The 16,078-nt window shown below is 38.1% G+C and overlaps 5 protein-coding genes across 8 annotated transcripts; 3 read left to right on the top strand and 2 right to left on the bottom strand.

Annotated features, from left to right (window-relative positions):
- The first annotated feature begins 306 nt into the window (after positions 1-306).
- On the top strand, positions 307-3,392 carry LOC111491703 (beta-fructofuranosidase, insoluble isoenzyme CWINV3-like). 2 transcript variants are annotated; one of them, XM_023140690.1, is made up of 7 exons: positions 307-516; positions 693-701; positions 800-1,671; positions 1,751-1,909; positions 2,639-2,883; positions 2,980-3,070; positions 3,143-3,392. In XM_023140690.1, the coding sequence occupies exons 1-7, from the start codon at positions 339-341 to the stop codon at positions 3,320-3,322; spliced, it is 1,734 nt and encodes a 577-aa protein (XP_022996458.1). In that variant the 5' UTR covers positions 307-338; the 3' UTR covers positions 3,323-3,392. The 2 variants fall into 2 exon arrangements, with proteins under 2 accessions (XP_022996458.1, XP_022996459.1); XM_023140691.1 differs by lacking the exon at positions 693-701.
- Positions 3,393-3,857: 465 nt separating this feature from the next.
- LOC111492262 (probable ADP,ATP carrier protein At5g56450) lies at positions 3,858-6,290 on the top strand. 2 transcript variants are annotated; one of them, XR_002719842.1, is made up of 3 exons: positions 3,858-4,632; positions 5,379-6,109; positions 6,181-6,290. XR_002719842.1 is itself a non-coding variant. In XM_023141547.1 (2 exons), exons 1-2 carry the CDS (start codon positions 4,285-4,287, stop codon positions 6,006-6,008), a joined length of 978 nt encoding a protein of 325 aa, XP_022997315.1. In that variant the 5' UTR covers positions 3,858-4,284; the 3' UTR covers positions 6,009-6,117. The 2 variants fall into 2 exon arrangements, 1 of the variants encoding a protein (XP_022997315.1); XM_023141547.1 differs by lacking the exon at positions 6,181-6,290 and having other exon boundaries at positions 5,379-6,117.
- A 645-nt stretch (positions 6,291-6,935) lies between these two features.
- On the bottom strand, positions 6,936-7,709 carry LOC111492406 (glutaredoxin-C6-like). The gene is made up of 2 exons (XM_023141740.1): positions 7,231-7,709; positions 6,936-6,970 (listed from the first exon to the last, which is right to left on the bottom strand). Exons 1-2 carry the CDS (start codon positions 7,618-7,620, stop codon positions 6,950-6,952), a joined length of 411 nt encoding a protein of 136 aa, XP_022997508.1. The 5' UTR covers positions 7,621-7,709; the 3' UTR covers positions 6,936-6,949.
- Positions 7,710-10,843: 3,134 nt separating this feature from the next.
- LOC111491693 (heat stress transcription factor A-2-like) lies at positions 10,844-13,194 on the top strand. The gene is made up of 3 exons (XM_023140680.1): positions 10,844-11,315; positions 11,551-12,744; positions 12,905-13,194. The coding sequence occupies exons 1-2, from the start codon at positions 11,007-11,009 to the stop codon at positions 12,346-12,348; spliced, it is 1,107 nt and encodes a 368-aa protein (XP_022996448.1). The 5' UTR covers positions 10,844-11,006; the 3' UTR covers positions 12,349-12,744; positions 12,905-13,194.
- LOC111491694 (mitochondrial carrier protein CoAc1-like) lies at positions 12,854-16,050 on the bottom strand. Of its 2 annotated transcripts, XR_002719739.1 has the most exons (9): positions 15,797-16,050; positions 14,984-15,440; positions 14,344-14,429; positions 14,050-14,257; positions 13,762-13,888; positions 13,496-13,680; positions 13,276-13,404; positions 13,027-13,184; positions 12,854-12,987 (listed from the first exon to the last, which is right to left on the bottom strand). XR_002719739.1 is itself a non-coding variant. In XM_023140681.1 (8 exons), the coding sequence occupies exons 2-8, from the start codon at positions 15,173-15,175 to the stop codon at positions 13,080-13,082; spliced, it is 1,032 nt and encodes a 343-aa protein (XP_022996449.1). In that variant the 5' UTR covers positions 15,176-15,440; positions 15,797-16,050; the 3' UTR covers positions 12,903-13,079. The 2 variants fall into 2 exon arrangements, 1 of the variants encoding a protein (XP_022996449.1); XM_023140681.1 differs by having other exon boundaries at positions 12,903-13,184.
- Positions 16,051-16,078: the final 28 nt, after the last annotated feature.

Genomic DNA, 16,078 nt, shown 5'->3' on the forward strand with positions numbered 1-16,078 from the left:
ATGCCAACAAAGACGTTGATCCTAAAGGATGTGGATTGTGAGGTCTCACATCAGTCGTAGAGGGAAACGAAATATTCCTTATAAGAGTGTGGAAACCTCTCCCTTATAGATGTATTTTAATTTTGTGAGGCTAACGATGATACATAACGAGAGAAAACGAATATTTGTTATATGCATGATTGTTATAGAACATCTAATCCTTTTATACAAAATTATAATATCTTAAAACAATCGAAGTATGTTCATGTTGGAAAAATAAACCTAACTTATATGCATTGAAAACTATATATATATACAATGAACGTTAAGATTATATGCATGGGTAGCGCTTCTACAAAATGGTAACAAAAGGGTTGGAAATGGTCAAGTGTGGGGTTGTTGCATTATACTTCCTTTGGCTTATAAGCAATAGATTTGGGTTTGTGGTCTCTCATGGAGATATCAATGAAGTTCATATTCCACAACAATTTCAAAGAACATCTTATCATTTCCATCCCCTCAAAAATTGGATGAATGGTAATACATATTTTCTTCCATTTCTTTCACTATTTTCCCTCTACTTTATTTCATCTTCTAACTTTGATTTTTGTTTTTTTTTTTTTTTTTTTTGATGAACGATCGATGTGTTCTATTATATCATCGTGTTTTTTTGTCGATGAACGATCGATGTGTTCTATTATATCATCGTGCAGATCCTAATGGTAAGAATATGTTGCATGTATTATATTATGTGAAATAATTACAAAAATTGTGCAAAATATTTGCTAAAAAATAGGCATTTCGTATTTGTTGATGAAAGGGCCAATGTACTACAAAGGAATTTACCACTTGTTCTATCAGCACAACCCTAATGGAGCGGTTTTCGACAGCAAAATTGTGTGGGGTCATGCAGTATCGCGCGATCTAATCAATTGGGCTCATCTGAATCATGCCCTCGAGCCCACTCATCCATTCGATATCAATGGTTGCTGGTCCGGTTCCGTTTCCTTTCTCCATAACAACAAACCCGTAATTCTCTACACTGGACTCGATTCCAGTTTCCAGCAGGTTCAGAATCTAGCAATCCCCAGCAATTTCTCAGACCCTTTTCTTGAAATTTGGACAAAATCTTCACATAATCCGATCATAGTACCTCCCAATGGCGTTGAAAGACACCGATTTAGAGACCCAACAACGGCATGGCCAGGCCCAGATGGCGGATGGCGGATCGCCATTGGAGGCCAGACGAGCTATGGAGGCGCGGCGATGCTTTACGGAAGTGAGGACTTCGTTCATTGGTATCAATCCAGGTTTCCTCTTTATTCCTCTCGAGATTCTGGAAATTGGGAATGCCCTGATTTTTACCCTGTGAAGCTTAATGGATCGAATGGTGTTGATTTTTTGAATGGATCCCGTGTTGGTGTTGTTAAGTATGTGATGAAAGCTAGCCTTAACTCTCATGATTATTATACATTGGGAAGCTATGTTCCTGAGAAAGAGAAGTTCACCTCTGATTCTGGTGATGGTTTTGATCTTAGAGGAACAAACTTAGGATTGAGATATGATTATGGGAAGTTCTATGCTTCCAAGACGTTTTATGATAGCTCCCAGAAGAGGAGGATATTGTGGGGTTGGGTTAATGAGTCTGATAGCAGAGAAGATAATATCAAGAAGGGATGGGCTGGTCTTCAGGTAAATCATGACCCATTTTTCATATGTTAGCTTATGGAATGAACTGGATGAATCTTGGTTATTAAACTTGGAAATGCAGGTGATTCCTCGAAAGATATGGCTCTCTAAGACTGGAAGGCAGCTGATTCAGTGGCCAGTTAAGGAAGTTGAGAAGTTACGCACAAACCATTTTAGCTTGTATAATAAAGAACTTAGAGGGAGATCAACCATGAAAGTTCTTGGTGGCTCAGCTTCTCAGGTCAGTATTCAGAAACGGTTGGAGCTCAACCCCACTGTTAATAGATATGGTTCTATTTAAGCTTTTCTTTCAAGGTTTTAAAACGCAGCTTCCACACTCTTATAAAAAAATGTTTTGTTCTCCTCTTCAATCGATGTGTGATCTAACAATCCACCCCTTTGGAGGCCAGCGTCCTCGATGACACACCGTCTTATGTTTGGTTCTGATACTTGATACCATTTGTAAGAACCCAGTATCTGCCATTGTGGGGCTTGGGCTATTACAAACTGTATCAAAGCTAGACACGTGGCAGTGTGCAAGTGAGGATTCGAGCCCCCAAGGGGGTGGATTGTGAGACTCCGCATCCTCGTTGACACACTGCCTGATGTCTAGTTCTGACATCATTTGTAACAACTCAATATCTGCTAGCAGTGGGTGTGAACTATTACAAATAACATCAGATTCAGACATCGGACGGTGTGCAAGCAACGACGTGAGTCCCAAGGGGGGTGGATTGTGAGATTCCAAATTTGTTGGAGAAGCATTTCTTATAAAGGTGTGGAAGCCTCTCCCTAATAAACGTGTTTTAAAATTTCAAGAGGAAGCCCTTAAAGAGAAAGCCTAAACATGACAAAATTTGCTAGTGGTGTGCTTGAGCTGTTATAATTTTGCATGGTGTGATCAATTGATTAAACTAATGTTTGTTATCGAGATTTTTCACGACTTAACTGTATGATCAAATGGTTCAAGGTCGACACCGAAGTTTCGTTTGAGTTTCCATACTTAGAGGAGGCTGAGAGAGTGGACACAAGATGGTTTGATCTTGATCCTCAATTGCTTTGTAGTAAAAGAGATGCATCAGTGAATGGCAGAGTTGGGCCATTTGGCTTGTTGGTTTTAGCTTCCAATGACTTGTCTGAACACACTGCAATATTTTTTCATGTTCTTAAAGCTCATAACAGATATGTAGTACTGATGTGCAGTGATCAGAGCAGGTCAAATCCATGCCTTTGGCTGTCTATTTACAACCATTTTGAAGGCATTTTTTGGCTTACAAACTCAACTGAATTGGCTGTTTTTTCAACTGATAGGTCCTCTTTTAGAGAAGGGGTAGATAAAACCACTTATGGAGCGTTCGTAGACATAGATCCACGCCACGAAAAGATATCATTGAGAACACTGGTACATCCGATTAGCTCGTGTTGTTCGCTTGTGTTGCTCGTCATTGTTCATCTTTTGTCGTTGAATTTGCAGGTAGACCGGTCTATAGTTGAGAGCTTTGGAGCAAAAGGAAAAACCTGCATCACTTCTCGGGTATATCCGACTTTGGCTGTCGATGATGATGCTCGTTTATACGCATTCAACAATGGAACTCAATCTGTAGTGATTTCCAGTTTGAAGGTTTGGAAGATGTCAAATGCTCAAATCGTATGAGTTTCTGAAGCTCGGTGTCTTCGATTTTCCTACTAAATTTACAAAATAAAGAAATTACCCAGGGGTGAAATGTCTTTGCGGTTTTTCGTATGTGAACAAAAATAGATAAGTTCATTCTAAATATATGTAAACAAAAATACAAAAATACATCGGTTCACTCTAATTACTACTTATTTGATTAAGAATCAAATCAAGTCTTCAAATGAGTATTGCTATGCATTTTTGAAGACTTTTACGAATTTAACTATCCCAAGGTAGGTAAAATAGTGATGGAGGTCTAAAAAAAAAAAAAAAAAAAAAAAAGGTTAATCTAATAAATAGAGAGATTTTCAACTTAGAAAAGTTTACATTCTTATATTTATTTTTTACTAAATAAGCTAAACTATATGAAATACATTTTAAACTTTGATGTGAAATGTCGAGAATGCCCTTAATAAAACAATAATGCCACGTGGGAATGAGTTTTAATGAAATATGAAATAAAAGAATTTGGATAAATCCGAGATAGAATTTTCAATTTAATTTGAAATGGGGAGAAACACCAAAAAGGGAATTACGTAGCGATAAGAAGGATCAAAATCGGTCCGTTTTGCGTGCATTTCCATGCTTCCACCTGATCAGAACCAATCAGGGCCGTCGGTTTTCGTGACCATCCCATCAAGTTCAACCTTTGGCAGGAATCGTGTAACCATTTCTTCTTCTTCTTCTTGCTTCTATGTTGTTGCCCAAACCGAGAAGGGGCCTGCAACAAAACCAAAACGAGGGAAAAATCCTTTTTCAAGTTTCAAGGTTAGAGAGTAAAGGATAGATTAACCAACGAACTGAGTTCTCTGCCTTGGTGTTTGTTTGGTATCAACTTCCAGGAAGAACCCATAAATTGGGTAATCGTTCATCCTTGGTTTAGCGTATAGTAGAGACAGAGAAACAGAGAGAGACAGAGAGAGGGAGAGGGGTTTCGAGGAATGCGTGTGGAGGATGCCGATGATCTTGAAATGAGGGATTCAAGATCAGTTCCGATTTCACCGCGAGCGTACAAATGGATGGTGAATTTCCATCGGGATTTGTTGGCGGGGGCTTTCATGGGCGGACTGGTACACACAATCGTTGCCCCAATTGAGAGGGCGAAGCTTCTGTTACAGACCCAAGAGAGCAATCTGGCGATTGTTGGGGTTGGGCGAAGGAGGTTTAAGGGTATGTTCGATTGTATTTTTCGCACCGTTCGAGAAGAAGGCGTTCTCTCTCTATGGAGAGGCAATGGAAGCAGTGTTATTCGCTATTACCCTTCTGTTGCCCTCAATTTTTCTCTTAAGGTATATCACCAATTTCTCTTCATTGACGGAGTTTCTTTCTGCTATTAGCTTCCAAATTTAGAGTAACACCTTCTTTCTGAATGTCTGGTGAATCTGAAGGCAAATTAATTGGTTTCCTGGATAATGTTTTTTGATAGAATTTTGTATGCAAAAAGCCTTGTGAGAATGGGATGAACTAATAGGGGTAACAACAAATGTGATAGCTTAGGAGTGAACTAATGAATCAATTCAAGCTAGAAGCTACAAATTAGTAATGCTGTGAGGACAGAAGGCAAATGTTAGTGAAATTAGTAACGCTAGCGGATATTGTCCTCTTTGAGCTTTTTCCTTTGGGCTTCTCCTCATTAGGGAGAGGTTTCCACACCCTTTTAAACAATGTTTAGTTCTCCTCCCCAATTGATGTGGGATCTTACACTTGTCCTATGACATAATCTAGTGGTTGAAGAGTGAAAATGAGATAGACATGGAGGAGAGAATATACACATTTCAGTTGTTACCTCTTTTGATATCCCGAAGCTGGAAATGTGGTAAAACCGACGAATATATAAAGATTGTGCTCGAGGTTTTCTCGTGTTCCATTTCTGGAAATGTTATGTTATGTGCTTTTCTGGTAGGCCTTCTGCATGCTCATTTTCGATTTAGAACTTCCGGGCGTCTGAAATATCGATTAGTCTTTGTAGTGACTGATGGTTTGGTGAATTCATGAAGTGAGTTTATGGTTTCTGAATGTTGTTTTTCATATACAGGATCTATATAAAGACATGTTAAGGAATAGCTTTGTAGATGGTCACTTTCTTTCTGGTCCATCAGCCAATTTTATTGCTGGGGCAGCTGCTGGTTGTTCAACATTGATTTTAATATACCCTTTAGATATTTCGCACACTCGCCTTGCTGCTGATATCGGAAGAACCGACGTCCGACAGTTTCGAGGCATCTGCCATTTCCTTGCTACCATACACAAGAAGGATGGGATTGGAGGGATTTACAGGGGCCTTCCAGCCTCTCTACAAGGAATGGTGGTGCACAGAGGCCTTTATTTTGGAGGCTTTGACACCATGAAAGAGATTTTGGTAGAACAGTCTAAATCAGAGTTGGCTCTATGGAAGCGTTGGGGAGTGGCTCAAGTGGTCACAACCTCTGCTGGATTGTTGTCGTATCCATTCGACACGGTTAGAAGGCGAATGATGATGCAATCTGGGCTGGATAAGGGGATGTACAACAGCACCCTAGACTGCTGGAAGACGATTTACCGAAAGGAGGGGGTTAGCTCTTTCTATCGAGGCGCCGTTTCGAACATGTTCAGAAGTACAGGTGCAGCTGCGATCCTTGTTTTGTACGACGAGGTGAAGAAGTTCATGAAATGGGGCGGGTTGTAATAGATAGAAGGAACAACACTATCTGACATTTGATGACACATCTTGTAGGGGTTAGAAACGAGCACGATATCGTTGGTGTGAGCGTGTTCCTTAACCGTTCATTCTCTGCCGAGGGTTGTAATAGATAGAAGTACAGGGCTCTCTCTCTCTCTCTCTCTCTCTCTCTGCCGAGGCAATTACATAAAGATTGATTGATTTTTGTTTGTTAGATGAGGTGAGCTAGAGAAAAACAGTAGTAAAAAAGAAGAGATTCTGATATGGAAAGGAAGTTAGTTGGCGTCCTGATTCTTCTGCAACCTTCTGAAAGCTCCTTTAAACAATGCCTTACTGACATATATATTATGATAATACAGATGTGGGGACTCTCTCTTTATATATTGCTTTCTTTATATCTGTTCATCAAAATAGGGGTTTCTGTGAAACCGAATATGTTGAATGCTTTTCGGAGTTGTAGACGAGGCACACCATTATATAAACCCCCCTTTATTCTTCTCCCCTTTACCTTTCAACGCTCCCGATTCATCCCTTTTCTTTGGTATATTTTTTTTTTCAATAATTGTAAATGAAGCCTGAGATTGGCTTACTTTTCTTTTGCATCAATTTTGATCATATCGTGTAGAAAAAATTATCAAAGGAGTCGAGATTATATATTTTTTAATTTTTTATATTTAATAATTATTAAGATATTATCATATTACAAACAAAAAAGAGATAAAAGTAATAATAAAACCAAAACTAACTTTTTTTTTTTTTTTTTTTCTTCTTGGGGCTACGACGATAAAACCAAAACTAAGAGAATATTTAGGCTACGACGATTCCCACGGGTTATACGGTGGCGCCCAGAGAATTTGCCAATAATTACAAAAGTACTCCACCAATTGAACAGAGGCAGAAATCATGTGTAGCGCATCTGCATGACTATCATTTCTGATTCTCCACTTTTAACACTGCACGTGTCCCACCTGCAGCGTTTAAGTGTCATTTCAAACACAAATTTTAATTTCATTTTACTTTCAGAAATTTCATAAAAATTATATATTTCTTTTTAAGAACAAAAATTAACGTAAACATTATGGTTTTTAATAATAATAATAATAATATAATCAAATAAATTATACTTTTCTTAGAATTTGAAAAACTAACATAAATTTAGAACAAAAAAACATTTTAAATATTTTATTAAGAGAATTTAAAACGAAATTCCAAATCTAAGGGTTCATACCGCGAGAGCTCCAACTTCGATAAGTTTAGGAACGAGATGGCCACTAAGATGGAGAGCGACCAGAGTCTCCAAGCCGCCGAAGCTAGCCCCGCCGATGAAAACCGCCGGCGCCGAACTATCCCGAACAAAAGACGAAGAAGGAACGGCGGCGATTTCGTCGTGATCATTAAGCTCGATAACTGTAGGATGGACGCCGATGATGGCGAGAAGAGTCTTCATGACGTGGCACATGCTGCAAGAGGAGCGGCTGAATATGATCACCGGATGCTCTGTAATCAACCGCCGGATCCGAGCTTCAGACGACTCATCGACGTCGATGGATAAGGAGGAGGAGGAGGTCGGAGAAGGAGGAAGTTCGGAGGATACAACGTCGTTTGCGCAGAGGTTCATCGCCGGAGAATTGGGAGAGACGGCGGAGAGAGATATAGCGGAAGGGGAATTGTTAAATTTGCGAAGAGGCAAGGGACTTGTTCGGTCGTTATAACTCTTTTTATTTTAGCAGTGAGTGGGTGGCTTACGTCATTTATTAGTATTTTCTTTTTATTTTTTTCGTTTAATTATTCTGAAAAGTTATTCTAAACTTATTATAAGCGTGAATATTTTACGAATAATAATATATTAAATTACAAGTTCCATTCATTAATTTTCTTATTCATTCGAGTTTAATATTTAATATAATATATGGATAAAAATTGGCTTAAACAAATAAATAAATAACTTTATGCAAACTTCTTTTATTTTTTTATTCGGACATATTTTTCATCAATTGAACCGTCCAATGAGACCAACCATATAAAAACATAGCATTTGATAGGATACTCTAATGGTATAAACGAGTTTTTTTAATAAATAAATAATTAAATTAAATTAACTTTTTATTTTATTCACTAATGATAACTCTCGATTAAAATATAAATTCAAATATTAATTTATTTATTAATTAGTCATCACATGACCTTACCATAGAAGAACTTCATCTGGCAAGATAATTAATTTCCATAAATAATTATTTGATTTGATTCTCGTAAAAATGAAGTATTAAAAAAAAATTATTTAGTAGTCCAAAGATAATTTATTTACTCAGCGATGAATTGAGCTAGTGTAGTCTCACGTGTCTCGTTGTACAATTGTACGTGGAACTCGACACCAAGTTGAAGGAGGAGAGACATATCCAATTTAGTAGGCTCGGTAGGCTAAACCCCATGTGTTTGGGGTCACTCCCGTAATGGCCTTGTCTTGAAAGGCCACCATTGACTATGGACCCACGGCTCATAATATTACAAAAAATTTTGTTCTGGGGAAATTCATGACATTACAAAGGTTGTGGGTTAAGTGTTTAGCTTGTTATAGCTGATTAAGTCGGCTCGACATCATAACACGAATATTCTAGTTTGTACATTGCACTATTATTAGTTTTCACGTCTTCATGTGTTGGTTGGTTGTCGTTGGATGTTTGTTCATTGATTATATTCTACGGGTTGAAACTTTTGAGCTATTTGATATAAAAATACTCATTTTGGTTATACTACCAATCGTCAACGTCAACAGAGATTATTAATTGATCATTTAAGTGTTCGATTATTTTTCGAGCTCGACAACAAATAGAGTAAAAAGATTTAAACCTATGGTCTCGATCGAATATGTGTCTCAATAAATTCAAATATATTCAAATTGATTAGGTGCCACGAGCAGGAAAAAAAAAAAAGAAATAGGGCTTAGGTGGTACAAGCTTTTATTGACGTGGACAGGTCGGCAAGATGATGGTGGCAATATATAGACAACACTGGGCTCCACGTGGAAAGTGGTTTAGGGAAACTGAATTTACCTCTGCTATGAAAACCTAATAATACACAAAACAAAACAAAACAATCAATCAAAATTGTAAAGTAAGTGAGATGACGTGGCGTAACAATTGTGGTGGGTGGAGGTCGACCCCGAGGGCCGAATTAACGGGGTTTGTGAAAACCCACAATAATAAACCCGACATTTTCCATGTCATCGTCATATTACTGAAACGACACGTCGCCAAACTCTGGCGTTTACTTTTGCTTTCCCCCTTCCCGCGCGGGTTACTGAAACTAACGAGGAGGGAGATGACGTGGACCAGTAAGATGATTCCACCTCATCAGTCAGTGGCAGTAGTGGAGTCTATCTCAGAAAATGGGGTACGTGGCCGATGCCGCCGCGTACGGGGTCTGTCTGCCACGCCATTAATAATTGATGACTAGATTGAATTTTTTGAATATTATTTTTGTTACGGCATCAATAATTAAAATGATGATGTGATTTGAGTATTTTCGTACATTCCATTGTACATTTTATTTTAGATTTAATTATCACAATAATTTTAGTATTTATATTAAAATAACTTTTAAGTTTGTTTAAATCCTTCAAACTCTTTTTTTCACTATAAATTATTGTTTTACATAAATTTGTATCTCAAAGTTGGTTCCTTTATTTGTATCTCAAAGTTGTTAAAACCTCAGTCACCGACGTCAGCTCTTACGCAACCTGGTTCCTTTATTTATTTTATTTTATTTTAGTAAATGCGTGGTGCACTTGCTCTCCTAAGCTTTTTGAATTTTCTGAAATAATTTTTTCAAGAGGAAAATAACAAATTTGTGACTAAACTTACCCACGTACATTTTTTAATATGCTTACCCACTTAGTAAATATTTGATATTAAATTTTATTAATTTTTTATTATAATAATAAAATAATCTAACAATTGAAAAAAAAAAAAAAAAAGTCCAATTTTGTTTTTTTTTTTAAGAGCTAATATAATATCATTTGATGAAGAATTAGGTAGGTTTCAAGCGGTAAAGTAAAATAATAAATAAATAAATAAGTTTGGGGAAAATAATGTACAAGTTGGAAGGCGACATGTCGTTTTGAGGGCGAGACGTTCCATTTCGATGCGACTTGGCGAAAAGAAATCGAAGAGGGGACTCTTCAATTTGAAAAAGGGTTAATGCAAGTTATTTAAATGTGGTGAGTGGGATTTTTAATTTTTAATTTATTTTTCTGTTGCAATTAAATTAAAATAAAATAAAAAGAATAGTTATTAAATTACTTTTCATATTTTTACAACTTTCACACTTTTGTTTTTTATATCATCGATGACTCACATTAATCAGCAAGTTGTTTTTTTTTTTTTAATTTTATTTTACTAAATCTTGCTTTTTAATTATATATTTTTAAATAATGTTAAAATTATATGTCTATTTAATTTCTTAATTTTGAAAAATATTTAGCAGGTCATAAATTTTCATTATATTAAGAACTTATTAAATATAAAACTAAAAATTTAGAGATTTATTATTATTTTATGAAAAGATATCCAATTATGGGCTTTTTTATTTTGAATTATTCATCAGAAGAAAATCCAATTATATGGGCTTTTAGAGCCCAGCCCAACAAACGGAAGCCCATGTGTTTGGGTCGATAAAGGCAGATAAGAAATTTAAAATTAATATTTTAATATTTTATAAAAAAAAAAATGTATTTTAAAATAGTTTCCCTCCATATATTTGAGAAAGCCTGGAAGAAACGGGAAGTTTCCACTGATATTTTGTGATTGGACAAGTGGAAAGAAGCTTCTAATAAACATTTGACAGAGATTTACGGAGTCCTAGAACCTTCCATTACGACGCCATTAAAATTCAGTTTCTTCCCTCCATTTTATCATCCAATAAAACTCTAAGAACTCGATCCTTCTTCCAATAATCATAGTCATTAACCTTCTAATCTCAGATTAGTTACTTCTGATCAAAGCGATGGATGAAATGAAAGTGAAACCGGAGGAATCAGTGGCCGTCGGCACGGCGGTGTGTTCTTCTTCTTCTTCGTCGGGTTCGAGCGTCACTCCCCAGCCGATCGAAGGGATACACGATGTAGGTCCGCCTCCATTTCTCACTAAGACCTTTGAAATGGTGGAAGATCCATTGACGGACTCCATTGTTTCGTGGAGTAAAGCTCGTAATAGTTTCATCGTTTGGGATTATCACAAATTCTCCAGTTCCTTGCTTCCTCGATACTTCAAACACTCCAATTTCTCTAGTTTCGTTCGTCAGCTCAATACTTATGTAAGTTCTCTCTAAAAACAATTTTCGATTTTCGATTCTGTTAGTGTTCAATTTTGATAATCGATTCTTTTAGTATTCGATTTTGATTTTCGATTCTGTTAGTGTTCGATTTTCATTTTCGATTCTGTTAGTGTTCGATTTTGTTTTGACCTCTCGATTTTCATCTTCTATTTGCCGAAATTCCTTTTAAATCTTGATGACCTAATCTCGTTGGGATTGAAATTCTTCAATATAGGGTTTTCGAAAAGTCGATCCTGATCGTTGGGAGTTCGCGAATGAGGGGTTTCTGGGAGGACAGCGACATCTGCTGAGAACGATAAAGAGGAGGAGACATTCACCTCAAAGCTTCCAGCACCACCAAGGAGGAATATGTGTAGAATTGGGTGAATTTGGACTGGAAGGTGAACTCGAGAGGTTGAAAAGGGACAGAAGCTCGTTAATGGCGGAATTGGTAAGATTGCGTCAGCAACACCAGAGCTCGAGAGAGCAAATAATAGCCATGGAGGATAGGCTAGAGAAGTCTGAGAATAAACAGAAGCAGATCATGACATTCCTCAGCAAAGCCCTTAAGAATCCATCATTCGTTCAGAAATTTATCCATAGTAATCAGGGAAGAGAATTGAGAGGCGTTGAAATTGGACGAAAGCGAAGACTGACTTCCAGCTCAAGTGTAGAGAATCTCCAGGAAGAGAGTGTACCAGTGGCTGTTAAACAAGAAGAGCCAGATATGGAGACGCTGTTAGCAGTCAACTTTGAAGGCGAGTCAAACGGCGAGATCACAGACCCTGTTTCTGATGGCATTCTCATGGCAGCCATGGATGTGGGTCACTCAGCTCCCGAGGAACTGGGGTTCTTCAGTCAACTCTGGGCTGAAGATCCTTGGGCTGGATATCCAGAGGAAGAACCCATAATAGTTAGCAATCAATCGGACATCGATGTGGAAGTGGAGGATCTGATCGCCGAGCCCCCTGATTGGCCTGAGAATTTGCAGGAACTCGTCGATCAAATGGAGTTTCTCCGGCCGAAGCCATAGGCATAAGAATATAGGGAGTGAAATCAATGTGTTCAGCTGGCTCTGGTGTAGAAAAGGAGTGGGTGGAGGAGGATGCAGAGGAGCCACAGATTATCATATCCTTTGAAACTCATTGGGCTTTCAATATTATCTACTTCAATATTTTTGGTTGTTGTGTTAAATTGGTTTGTGGTCATTTTTTTTCCTCCGTGGTTTTATTTGCAGGCATTTGCAGAAAAGGAAACCGCGAAGATTCAGACATTCGCAGAGTTCTTTACAATTAAGAACAAAATTTCTTCCCCCGAGAGGTTTTGTTAGGGGATTCAGAGGCAGAAGCCTGAAGAACCTCTGATGGGTGTCGTTGTGTTGTAATGGAAGCGAAAACAAGATCAGTCGCAAACAAATCACCAATCGAAGGTTATATATTTTTAATTGGCTGCCATCTTTACTTTTCCAATTTGGTTTAGTCAAATTTAAAAAACAAAAACAATTTACAAAAAATATTAAACTGAACAAATTTAAAATATTGATAGCAACAGCAAATATAGTCTAATCATAAAAGTTGTTTCATTGTCAGTTCCCAAAAAGTAGGGAGTGAAGGAAAAGCATGTCTAGCCATAGATTCAAGCAGATACAGATGAATGACAGCTACATCTTTAAGTAAGATTCACACTTCCCAATTAGCAAAAGACCAATTAAATTAAAAGGCAGTCTAGAATCTAAGGACAGTGTCGGCATAGAGAGGAATGGGTTTATGCGGCAGAAGATATTGACTGCGTCTTCTGACGAGGTGGGATTCGGAGCCATAATTTCATGCTATCATATGCTGTAAATCCAATGGCCACAGAAGGAACAATCTGCCAATTCGGGAGAATTATATGCACAGTTAAGAGCAGAGAAATGGGGATGGAAAAAGCATCTCTAGATGAAAGTAATCGCAACCATTACCTTAATGTAGTTAATGCTCAGTCCTGCAAACAACTGCCGCCATCCTTGGTTACGAACTATCATCGTAAGACCTTCGATTGAGTTCCTAAATCTGACTTGACCATGAAGTGAAGATGGCATATCTCCAACCTTTGATGATATTTTCCGAAGAAATTTGGTTTCAGAATCATGGATATCAAAACCCGTAACAAACAAGTTTGAAAATGATAGAGAACAATACCTGCATTTGTCTTCTAACGACGTCCAGCGGATATGTGAATGTCTGCCCCAATAATCCAGCCAGAGCCCCACAAGAAAGTCGCATCACAATGGATCTCTGATGCTCCTCAGGAACGTGACTTTTCAGTTTTTCATAAATGTAGAATTTCAAACCAGCATACGGAAGGATTCCTGTAAGTGTTGGACCTGTTGATATATTATAACTTTATTCATCAGCTTCCCATATAGAGTATACAAGTTGACTTAATTAATTGATGTAACACACACCTACACCGCGATAGAGTGCACGTACTCCACCAGCTTTATAAACACTTGTTAGAACGTCCTTGATGCCATTGTACACAGGGCGAGTATGATAACTTCCCAAACCGCTCCTCGTTCTTGTGTCAGTAATCTACGTCCCAAAAAACCAACAGTTAGATGACTAAAAGCGACGAAGAACACAAACAACAGTTTAACTTCACAGAGCTTGACAGAATAAAACCGTTGAACAAGAAAGTGTTCATATTAGTAGAAAATGGGATAAGAAAAAGAAAAATTGAAAATAACATATACCTGGTAAGCCAGTTTTGTTCGTGCCAGGTCCAAGGGATATGTGCATAAAACAGCTGTTCCTCCAGCTACTGAACCAGCTAGAAGATCAATATGAGGCCCAGTTCCTAAGCTTGGATAGTTATTCAAGATCCAACAACGATACTGCTCATACGTCATGAAATGAAGAGCTGCATAAGGAATAATCCGAGCAACGCTTGCTCCATTTCCCCTGAAGCATAAAATGTCGTTGACTTATTTTCAGAGGAAATAAGTTAAGACACGAAAACAAAACACTACACAAAGTTCTGAACTTACTTATAGAAACCACGAACACCTTCATGCTTCACCACCCTCTTCATAGATTGAAATACTCCAAGAGACCGAAATCCCTCAGTTCTCGTCTGTCAATGTTCACAACACAGAGGTTAGAATAGAAATTTAGTGGCTAATAGAACAATTGTATTCGCACTGTTTGCTGATCAAATTCCAAATTATCTTCATATTAGTGACATAACCTACAGCTATAATAAGCTCAACTGCATCTCATTTAGCTAAAAAAGCCCCAACAAATTCATCATTAACCAAGGAGGGCCTGGTGGTAAGAGCGTAGTATATATTGAAATAACCCCCAAATCTTAAGCTTGGGCAAACAGCCAAACCCTTGGAACAGCATCCGATGGCAAAGAGCTGACATCAAGGTAACAAACCTTCCTATGTGAGCTCTTGGGGAAGACCATAACTTCAAATCCTTTTCGCCTGAATTGGGCGTGAGGTGGGCAAAGCCCTCGTGGGATTAGAAAAAGTGGTCCATGAGCATAGTTCAAGGAGTGGTTCCTAATTCTCCATATCCATCCCAATTATTACTACGCAACACTTAGGTCCAAGAGTCTAGTAATTGCAGCATAGTCATGCATTCAGATAGATTAAAGTCTCAAGGAACCATCAGGAAACTCACCTGCAAGAGTATCTTCGTTCGTTCCAAGGGTGCAACAGCAGTCTTAGCAAAGGCACCGGCAGCACCACCAGCTATCAGCTCTTTAACATAAACAGGTAGATTGTCAATGTATGAGACTTCTCTTTTTGCAGAGGAGCCGTCAACAAACCCCGCAACGTTTGCGGACAAGGTAGAGCCTTGAGACGGATTCATTTTGGATAAGCGAAAACCTTACAACTGCTCGAAACCAAAACAACTTCAAAAAGCGATCGCACACCAACAAATTGATATTATCCGCTCTGAAGCTTGAAGAATTCTTTATCCCATCTATCTCTCGAAACACAATGTGAGAAGGCCTTTCTCTCAACAGACAGACAAGGCGGCCTGAGAATACCCAGAAAGGAATCGGGCCAATTCACAAGCCAATCTTCTTCTTGAATGACGACAAGATACATCCACAGGAACAATGAAGCTGAGCCTGCAGACCAAATATATTCAAAGCCCGTTCAGATATAATAATTCCCCCATCAATCTATCAAAAAGATACCAATCCCTCATCAGGATTCGATCACCGTAATCGTAAAGAAATATTCGATTACAAGAGATTCAGTGAAAAAAAAAAAAACTGCCGCGACCTAATACAGATCAAATCAAAACAAGAATCCGCTTCCACGCCGGATCAAGAGTTCGATGAAGCAAATCGGCCAGTTAGCATAGAGATTTACAAATCGAAACTACAGAATACCAAAAATCCACCACGAACAACGTATCAAAACAAGGAAATACATCGAAAAGAGAAAACCTAATACAGAACAAGTTGAAGAAAGAACGTACTCGTGGTTTGACTAAGTGACGACGGGAGAAGGGCAGTCTAAATCGCAGTTTCTTGGCGAAAGGTTAGTGAAATAAACATATATATAATCGAAACCGTTCTGGTTAACCGCAAGGGAAAGGGAATCTCTCCTCGCGGCTCCGCCGAATCCCCGTCTATTCCGCCGCCTATCTCTATCTGTGGGTCTCTTCCTCTCCTCTGGATTGGTTTGTTCTTCCGAAGCGCTTCTAATGGGGTTTAAAAAAATGTATCGCTTCCTTTTCTTTCTCGGAAACGTGATGCGT

The sequence above is a fragment of the Cucurbita maxima genome, unplaced genomic scaffold (genome assembly GCF_002738345.1).
Source record: "Cucurbita maxima cultivar Rimu unplaced genomic scaffold, Cmax_1.0 Cma_Scf00017, whole genome shotgun sequence".
Classification (NCBI taxonomy): Eukaryota; Viridiplantae; Streptophyta; class Magnoliopsida; order Cucurbitales; family Cucurbitaceae; genus Cucurbita; species Cucurbita maxima.